We start from the raw sequence: 9,674 nt of genomic DNA on the forward strand, positions 1-9,674 counted from the left end.
CCTTGTCCTGGGGTGTGAACATTGACAAGGGCATCGGGAAGAGGACAAAAACTCTCAGGCTCTGAAGGCAGCTCCTGTCAAGCGTGAGGGAAAGGCAATCTCTCAAGGATGATTGAGTAGTGCATTGAGGCACGTGGAACACCATGGAGCAAGGTACCCAGTATCTTGGAGAGAAATAGTAGTGCTGGAGGCTGAGTCAACTGTAGGAATTCAAATAACAAAGTCCCCTTTAGGGCCAAATGTCCGGTGTACACAGTCCTTGTGGCACAAGGACCGTATGCCACAAGTTTGTATGCCACAAGGACAAAGAGCACACCATTGTCATACACCAACTCAAGTAAATTGCCAGAGGGAGTTGTCTGGTATCATCTGTTGTCAGAAGGGGGTCTTCTATGTGAATCTTTTCTTTTCTTGTACCACTTGTCATTAATATTGTTGCTGTTACTGTTAAGTTTCTTACAGCCGTTAAATTGTTCTTATCTCAACCTGAGATCTTTACCTTTTGTGCCTCCTCTCCATCCTGCTGCTGTGGGAAAGGGGAGAGGAAAGCAGGGAAGCTTTCCTGTTGCCCAGTGTTTCCAGTATTCTCAGTGCAGAGTGACAGGACTCCAGCTCCAGTATCAGTACCCCAGCTCCAGTATCAGTACCCCAGTCCCAGGGCCCCTTGTGCAGCCCAGAACCACCTCCCAGCCCCAGCCTGGCCCCGTCTCCATTGCCCAGCCCCACTGAGCTGGTAACCGGAGCTCCAGGAGCAGCTGCAGCTGCGGTGACACCATCAATAATTGAGTGGCAGCAGGACTCCACACAGGACTGCGTGCCTCTGCCTGCCTGGAGTGTGGGGACAGGTAGGTGCCACCCCCATTGCCCTATCCTGTCGCTGTGGCTGGGCACCCCCAACAGCTCAGGGTGTGGGGAGCAGGGTGTGGGGTGCAGATTATGGGGGATGGGAGCAGCAAAGCTGGACCAAGGGGGGTGCAAGGGGTTGTGCTGAACAAGGCCCCTCACAGCAGCACAATTTCCTGGAATGCCAGCCCTGCCAACCCCAATATCTGGATCCTGGCAGATGGGTCCCCAGCACTCCCCAGGGATCTCTACAGCATCCTGGGGTGCCCCAGCCCTACAGGCCCAGCAGCACTGGAGCCCAGGGAGAGGTACTTCCAGGGGGTGCACAGCACAGCCAACTTGTGGCATGACTGGGAGCTGTGAGGCTGGCACCCTGGAAGGACATCCTACCACAGCATCCCCTGTGAGGAGATAGATTTGCCTTGTTACGGTTAAAGGGCTCACAATGCTTCAATGATATCTGCACAGGGAGATTTTCAAAGCCTGGGCCCAAGGTTATGCTACTGATAGTGTACACAAAGGGTGCAGAACTTCCCAAGATAAGTACAAAACTAACAAAGTCAACTCAGCAACTGTGCAAAAAAGCACAGCCTCGCCTGCTTGTGATGGTGTCTCCAGCGATTGCCCTGGCCTTCCTCCCCTTCATTGTCACCCTGCTGATCCGGTACCGGCACTACCTGGTGCTGCTGTACCGGGCGGTGCTGGTGGCCTGGCTGCGGGACCGGCTGACGGGCACCTCACGGGAGCAGCGCGCCTTCCAGTACCTGCTGGCCCACGCCATCCCTGGGGACCCCCACCACATCCTCCAGACCTTCGATCAGTGGTGCTACCACTGTGAGCACCTCAGCTGTGTGGGGCCTGACAAAGGTGAGTGCCACCCTTGTTTTTCCACGCCACACAGGGCATGGCACTGCCAGCGTGGCCACGGCACTATTGGCACCACCGTGGCACCGCTGGCATGGCGATGACACCAGTGACGTGGCTGTGACAGTGTTGGTGTGATCACAGCACCACTGGCGTGGCAGTGGCATTGTTGATACAGCCATAGTATTGTTGGCTTGATTGTGGCACCAGTGATGTGGCCATCGCACTGCCAGCACAGCCATGGCACTGCTGGTATGGCTATGGCATCATCCACCTGGCTGTGGCATTTTTGGCATGGCTCTCCTCCATCCCTCTGGGCACTGGGAACTGCTTGGCACCTTTGCCCTGCCCAGGGCTGGGGTGGCACAGACTGGTGGGTGCTGAGAGGCACATGCCGTGCCAGGGCGGATCGTGGAGCGGGTGCTGCTGGAGCGGGCACCGCTGCGGGTGCTGGAGCTGGGCACGTACTGCGGCTATGGCACCGTCCTGCTGGCACAGGGGCTGCCCCCAGGTGCCCGCCTCTACACCATCGAGGGGGACCCCCGACACGCTGCTGTGGCTGAGAAGGTCATCCGCCTGGCTGGCTTCAGCGAGCAAACGGTGAGCACCCAGGCACTGGGATAAAGCCCAGCTCTGCACGTGAAAACAGGGAGGAGATGGGTGGGGGTCCTGCTGTGGCAGTGTGTGTGGGAAGAGAAATATCCTGTCCCATGTGGACCTCTCACCACCCTGTAAAGCAGGGTGGTGGGTGGGCACCCTGCCACCCTGTCCCAGTGACCGAGGGTGATGCAGCACAGGTGGAGTTGATCGTGGGCCCCTCGGAGGAGGTGATACCACGCCTGCGGGAGAAGCACGGCCTGGTGAATGCCAACTTGGTCTTCATGGACCACTGGAAACGCTGCTACCTGCGGGATCTACGGCTGCTGGAAAGCCACCAGCTGCTGGCTGAGGGGGCCACCATCCTGGCTGATAATGTCCTCTTCCCTGGAGCACCTCACTTCCTGCAGTATGCCAAGACCTGTGGCAAATACCACTGCAAGGTGCACCGCGCTAGCCTGGAGTACTTCCGCGCCATTCCCGATGGCATCGCCGAGCTCCGCTACACCGGCACCCACTGAGCCCCGTGATGGCCCCAGTTACTCCCCAACCCCTGCCCTGGCTTCAACATGGGCTCTGGAGAAAAGGCAGTGCCTCTGTGGTTTGTGCTGGGGTGCAGTGGGCAATGAGTGGGTTCACTCCCTGCAGTGCTCCTGCCTGCACTGCACAGGGAGATCTGCCCTGCACTTGCCTGGGTGGTACCCCCTGCCTCCCTGGTGGCCTCAGACACCAGATTTGGGGTTGTTTTCTTGAAAACTGAGTTTATTAGAAATGATGTGTCAGTATGCCAGCTGGCAGTCTCCCCTCTGGTTCCCCTGTGGGGTTTCCCTCTGAACCTGCTGCCCCACGCAGCGCCCATGGAAGGAGGAGCTTCACTGAACCGTCCCATCCCCCAGAGCCGTGGGGGGCAAAGGCTCTCCCCCAGCCTCTGGTTTGGTGTGGTTGTGGCAGAATCAGATCATCCACTGGTCCTGATCCTGCTCTGTCCCCTCCATGTCCACCTAGGAAAGAAAGAAGTTTAAGATCTCCCCCTGTGCAAGAACTTAATTGAGGGTGTGAAGGAGAGAAGACAGCTCCTGGAGCTCATGCTCAGGGTCTCACACACTTCACATCCCCTGCTTTGGGGTCTCACACTATTACCTCATTGATCTCCCCATCATCAGGAGACTCATTATAATCGTTCATCTCATCCATATCCTGCATGTCTTCATCATCTTCTGAGTCCTCTTCACTGTCTTCATCATCTTCATCATCCTCCTCCTCCTCCTCATCATAGTGCTGTGGACACAACAGCTCCAGCAACCCCATTTTCCCTTCAAGCCCTGTGCCAACCCCCTGTTCCCTGCCCACACACCCACCTCGGACGCTGGTTTTCCTATGGGCACCAAGTTGTTGTCCTTCTCAGCAATGCTCTGGAGCTGGGGAAAAGAGAGAAGCGGGTGAGCACCCCAATAACTCTGTGACACCCCAGCAAACAGGTCCTTTCAGCTCAGCTGCTGGCTTGTGGCGCTTGCTGATCATGCCTATTTCCAGCCTGGCATCTCCTGGCCAAGCAGGGAAGAGCAGCTCCAGACACCTGCCTGAACAGCCTGGCACCAAGCAGGCTGGTCCCAATGACACTGGTGTCCCCATGTGTGGCATCAGAAGCCCAAACATAAAGCTTACGTATTTCTTTGTCAAAAAATAAACAAATCTGGGACATCCGATCAGCCAGATGAACACAACCACAGCAGATAATTAAAGCTCGATTAAAATACGTCAGCACCTCCCACCCAGAGGGACTTGGAACCTCTTCTACGTGCTGAAGTTTTAATTGATTTAAACTTTATTATTTAATTATAAAAACTTAATTACTGATTTTTTTTTTTTTTAACTTTAATCAAATAGATATTCTTCCCCCCACACTCAGGGGCACTGCAGCACAAAACCACGCTCACAGCGCTACCAGGATCAAAAATCGCTCCTTGCCTGCCTGGGGAGATTAGTTAATTAATTAATATAGAGCTCGCGTAGCTACAGCAGCATCTTATTAATTAACCCTCGCACAATAAAACGGGGAGCGTGACAGACGGATGAGGGACACGGCAGCAGCGACACCGGCACAAGAGGCTGAAACACGGGCACAGTCGGTGACAAGCGGGGGCAGCGGAGGAACCCCCGGCCCGGGCACCGCCTCAGGGCCGTACCCGCTGAGGGAGCCGGGCCCGCTCCCCCGGCCCCATGACACCCGGCCCGCGGTGCCCACCCAGGCCTGGTGCTGCTGCTCCTGCTGCTGCAGCTCGGTCTCGTCAACGCACGGCCGGTCGAGGTTGAACCAGAGGGGCTCGGTGAGGCGGGGCAGGAGCGAGGGGAACAGCGTAGACATGGCGGGGCCGCCAGCCCGGCCAGCGGCGGAGCGCAACCCGGAACCGGTAACGGCGCACGGAGCATGCGCAGAGCGGCGGGAGAACGGCGGGGCGTGGCCTCGTATGATTGACAGGTCCGAGTTTGCCCCGCCCACCGCGCGTCCCGTGTGGGGCCGCTGTGAGGGCCGGGCGGACGTGACCGGACCCGGAGCTGTCTGTGTTGTAAATTAACATTTGTCCAGCCAAATTAAAATAAATTTTAAAAAGTATTTATTTTGCAATCAGATTCTATCTAGCCAGCCACAAGGAAAGAGCAGTACCGAGCCCGGGGTCGGCGCTGGGTGTGCAACAAAGCCTCAGCAGAGGTTTTCCTCTGTGCCCACACACCTCCATCCTGGCACAAGGGGTTTTTATAGGGAAAATTCCGCCTGAGGCCAAGATTTCGGCAGTCAGTCTTTTCTTCCATTCACAGTCCATAGGTTAATGAGATTTTCTTTTTTTTTTGGTGATGAGGAAGAGCGATTCCGTGTCCTGGAGCTGGTGAATCCCTTGATGAAATTTGTGGGAACGCTGCATTCATATGAATCTGCCCAAGGATTTCTATAATATTTCTATAATGTCCATCTCAGGTCGTTCAGGCAATAATCAGCGCCTGGGCATCCCCGAATCCCTCCTGGAGGAGCCGCATCTTTTACGTGTAAATCGGGTTTAAACATACACCAGGTTTCGCCTGCGAGGGTGGGGGGAGGGATTCCTAATACAAACATGTATACTCCAACAAATATTTAATATCACGTATATCATACTAGAAACAGCACGAATTATATCTACCACACATAACATCTGTGACCCCCTGGGGATGTGTGACCCCGATGGGGATCATCTGTGACTCTCCTCAGGGGGTATTTGTGATCACCACGGAATATCTGTGCCCCCTTTGGGGTATTTGTGAATAATGGTGGGTATGTGACCGCCCCACAGGTACCAGTGACCCCAGTGAGGAGTATCTGTGATGCTGATGGGGTATCTGCTCCCCCTCCATGGGGCATCTGTGATTCCCTGGAGTACCTGTAATTCCATGAGGGGTACTTGCCTCCACGCTGTGGCCATTTGTGACCCCACAGGGGGTATCTGTCCCTGCCAGCAACATCTCTTACCCACTGTGGTGTTCCCTGCCTCACAGTGACTCACAGGGACCCTGTGGTATTGGGGGGCCAGGTCCTGCCCCTTGTGCTGGTGTCAAGGAATCAGGCCACCTCCCACGGGAGGGAAGGAAAAATAGCCTTAAGTAGATTTTGGCTGGTGCTGGCCCCAGCCTGGCGCCAGGAGGATGAATCCCAGCTGCATGTGGGGCTGATGAGGGGCCAGGATAGGCATGAGTGTCAATCCAGGACACAGTGGGGTGGCAGGGTGGGGTGCACTGTCTCTTCCGTGTCCTCAGTGCTGCCCAATCCGCTGCATTCCCACGTCCCGTGATCAGCGACCACGGGTTGTGCTGCGCCACGACCTTTGAGATGAGCTGTGCTCGTCCCACAGCACCTGGAGCCCAGCTGCCCCCCAGGTAAGAGCCTTGAACCCCTCTGGCATCCCCAGGTAAGATCCCTGACCCCACTGTGGGTGGTCGTGGGCGGTGACCGTGTGCTGCCGCGCTTCCACGTGCACCTCAGGGGACTTTGTCCCTGCTGTAACTGCGTCTCTCAGTGCTGCTGTCCTGACCTGCTGTTGCCCTGGCAGAGCAATGGCAGCGGTGTTGGCTCTGCTGGTGGCCTGGCCAGCTGCCATTGCAGCAGTGACAGTGACACAGGACTCGCTGCTGAACGTCTGCATGGATGCCAAGCACCATAAAACAGAGCCTGGCCCTGAGGGGCAGCTCTATGGGCAGGTACGGTCCTCATCCACTGCACTATAGCTCCCACTGGTGTCACCAGGATGGAAGCTGGAGGGCTCTGTGCCCCAACATGAATTCCATCAGCCAGTGTCACCCACCCATGGGCACTGGTGCTTCCCCTGGACCTGCAGCAGGTCCCAGCTGAGCCCTGGTGGGTCCTGATGGGTCCCAGCTGAGCCCCAGCTGCCCTGGTGCAGTGTACCCTCTGGAAGGACAATGCCTGCTGCACTGCCAACACGAGTTTGGAAGCTCACCAGGACCAGTCCTACCTGTACAACTTCAACTGGGACCACTGTGGGGCCATGCCAGAGAAATGCAAGCGCCACTTCATCCAGGACTTGTGTCTCTATGAGTGTTCCCCTAACCTGGGGCCATGGATCGACCAGGTAGGTGAAGACCCCACCCTCACCCACCCACCAGGATCCCTGGGGTGAACTGGAGAAAACTGGGGGCCCTGCAGGCAGACACCAGCTGGCGGAAGGAGCGGATCCGGAATGTGCCACTGTGCCGGGAGGACTGTGAGCAGTGGTGGGAGGATTGCCAGGATGCTGTCACCTGCAAGGTCAACTGGCACAAGGGCTGGAACTGGACTACAGGTGAGTGGGGGTTGCAGGGCAGCCCCCATCACACCTCGACTCTCCTGTAGGTCTCCAGTCACCATCCATCTTGCTGCAGGGGAGGTTGTGTCCACCCTCCCTGGTGGGTGTGAGTGGGTTCAGGGGTGTGAGGGTCCCCACGGGGTGGGGGTGGCAGCCAGGTGAGAGTCCCCTGTGCATATGAGTGGGTCAGGGTCCTCATGTCATGTGGGGTAGACCCTGTGCCAACTTGAGGTCAACTCTCTCTTCCCCAGCAATGCCAGTGGGAACACCCCATGCACAGGGGAACAACACCTATTTCCCAAAGCCCTTCACTCACTTCACCCCTTTCCCACTCCCAGGCACCAACCAGTGTCCCAAGGGCGCCATGTGCCAGAAGTTCAAGTTTGTGTTCCCCACGGCAGCTGCACTCTGTGAGCAGATCTGGTCTGGCTCCTACCGCTACACATCCCACCACCGTGGCAGCGGTCGCTGCATCCAGATGTGGTTCGATCCCACTCAGGGGAACCCCAACGTTGTTGTCGCCCAATATTACGCCCATGGTGACGCTCCCCCAAATTCCCCGCTCTCTATCCTGCTGTCCCTGCTGCCCCTCACCCTTCTGGCCCTGCTCTGAGCAGGAGGGGCTGCAGGCAGGAGCAGGCAGTAGGTGGTCAGGGAGGTCACCAGGCTGCCTTGTGTCTCCTCATGAAATGTTCCCAAGCTGTGTCCCCCACCAAGGCACGTGCTTCATGAATAAATGTTCCTGCCCTGCTTGGTCTTGGGGTGTTGTGGGATGGTTGGGGGGGCAGTAGGATGGTTGAGGGACCTAGGGGGTGTCTGCTTGTCTCATCCTGCTTCTGGGGGGGACATGAAGCAGACTGTGGCAAGGGCTGGTCCTGGACGGTAGGGACAGATGGAGATGACAGATTTCTGAAGTCAGGTGTTAGGATATATGGTTTATTGTGGGGTCCTGCGCAGAGCTGCCAGCTGCAGCTCGAAGCAGGCCCCAAGGAGTAGGGGCAGGGCGAAACAGAGTTCTAAGAGAGGTTCTAAGAGGGTAGAGAGAAGGGGAGGGAGAGAGTGCAGGAGAATGGGCAGGAAGAGGGGCAGAGGAAGGGGGCCTGGTCTCATGGGAACGTCTTATCAAGGGGGCTTGAAAGTGGGTGCAGAATAGGACTTTGGACCAGTGGGATTACAGATTCATCATACTTCAGGGGAGGGTTGCATGTGTGGGATAAACTATCAATTTTTGAGGGATGAGACAGAATACTTTATCTCTCCCTTGAATCTGTCTGTGGGTCAAAAAAGGGAGTTACCTTCTACTAGCTACACTACTGTCCACCAGTTGCTCAGCAACCAAGGTCCGAAATCTCAAAGCTTGTTCTCATCTCAGTTTCACTCACAGAATCTGTATTTTCCAAATTCTTTGCTAAGCAAACATATTTACAAGGCTTTCCCATTTCATCTTCCCCAATATCTCCCCCGTTCTGATGAACAACTAAGATGTTAGATACTCTCTTTCTCATCAATTTTGCACACACTGAAGTATGCAGGGTATTACAAATAAAACTACAACTAGCACTATTAAAATGATCAAGCCTGCTTCTTAGAGCTCCTTTAGATATTTGGGCCAGGTTTTTTTCAGAAGTAGCAAGGTCCTGAAGTTACAGCAGATTGTAGACTTTTTCGAAAGTTCCTGCAGGCTGAATTTGCAAAAGGGCTCTGCGAGCCATCTTTCTGATATCATCTAACACCATTCTGGGTAAATTCACTTGATTATCATTTTAATAATCAGGAGGGTCACCTGTTAGCTTAGACAAGGTGAGGACACGAAGGTCTGCATCAGTGCATTGTCTGTAAGTGGCTAGAACCCCTGCAATCAGTCTCTTCCATTTGAGTTCCCATAGCATATATTGTGAATCTGTAAGAATTATATGAGCAAGATTTTTACAGTCAGTTGGTGTGAGTGTATGTACCTTCCAGGGTATACTTTTCAGCAGTTGCTTAAAATATGGAGAGCAAATACCACTGTCCTTTATCGATTTTCGTAATTCTTTCAGCTCATGAGATGGGATGGCTGTCCATGTTCTAGGACCACAGGCATTGCCAAAGGATTTAAACTTTCCTCTTTGCATATTTCGCGTCTGACTTCATGCCAGTCTGTTAGTTGAAGGTTATCAAAACCTTTCTGGGAATTTTCTAAATTTGAGATTGATGATGGTGAATTTTCAGGGTGTAGTGTCTTATTTTGGGTTGCGAAACCTGTGCCAAACTCTGGAGACACGGAAGCGCGGAGGAATGGAGTGGAGTCTCAGCAACAACAAGGATGGGAGGAGCGGCTGCTGCGGGCGTGGTCTGTGCAGCAAACAGCTCGACCAACGCCCTGCACGCCGGGACGAGCTCAGCGGCGGTCGTATTAAAGAGTCTATGTCCAACTGTGTCCCAAAAGTCTCTGGTAAAGACGTTCAGTATTGGGAAGTTAACTAAAATCCATTCCAAAAGGTTTTTTAGCTGTTGCTTAGGTAATGTGGTGTTGCTGCATCGTCGTTCAGCAGCGTC

At 54.8% G+C, this 9,674-nt stretch overlaps 3 protein-coding genes across 3 annotated transcripts; 2 read left to right on the forward strand and 1 right to left on the reverse strand.

Moving 5' to 3' along the window:
* Positions 1-1,448: 1,448 nt before the first annotated feature.
* TOMT (transmembrane O-methyltransferase) lies at positions 1,449-2,825 on the forward strand. The gene is given in 3 exon segments (NM_001282027.2): positions 1,449-1,694; positions 2,095-2,307; positions 2,505-2,825. Coding segments are annotated over 3 exon segments (780 nt in total).
* Positions 2,826-3,045: 220 nt separating this feature from the next.
* ANAPC15 (anaphase promoting complex subunit 15) lies at positions 3,046-4,744 on the reverse strand. The gene is made up of 4 exons (XM_030255768.4): positions 4,550-4,744; positions 3,663-3,722; positions 3,445-3,582; positions 3,046-3,305 (listed from the first exon to the last, which is right to left on the reverse strand). Exons 1-4 carry the CDS (start codon positions 4,667-4,669, stop codon positions 3,258-3,260), a joined length of 366 nt encoding a protein of 121 aa, XP_030111628.1. The 5' UTR covers positions 4,670-4,744; the 3' UTR covers positions 3,046-3,257.
* A 1,319-nt stretch (positions 4,745-6,063) lies between these two features.
* LOC100220024 (folate receptor alpha) lies at positions 6,064-7,886 on the forward strand. Its single transcript, XM_030255882.4, has 5 exons — positions 6,064-6,210; positions 6,384-6,531; positions 6,735-6,923; positions 6,998-7,133; positions 7,475-7,886. The coding sequence occupies exons 1-5, from the start codon at positions 6,164-6,166 to the stop codon at positions 7,747-7,749; spliced, it is 795 nt and encodes a 264-aa protein (XP_030111742.4). The 5' UTR covers positions 6,064-6,163; the 3' UTR covers positions 7,750-7,886.
* The last annotated feature ends 1,788 nt before the right edge of the window (positions 7,887-9,674 follow it).

This window comes from Taeniopygia guttata, chromosome 1, assembly GCF_048771995.1.
Source record: "Taeniopygia guttata chromosome 1, bTaeGut7.mat, whole genome shotgun sequence".
Classification (NCBI taxonomy): Eukaryota; Metazoa; Chordata; class Aves; order Passeriformes; family Estrildidae; genus Taeniopygia; species Taeniopygia guttata.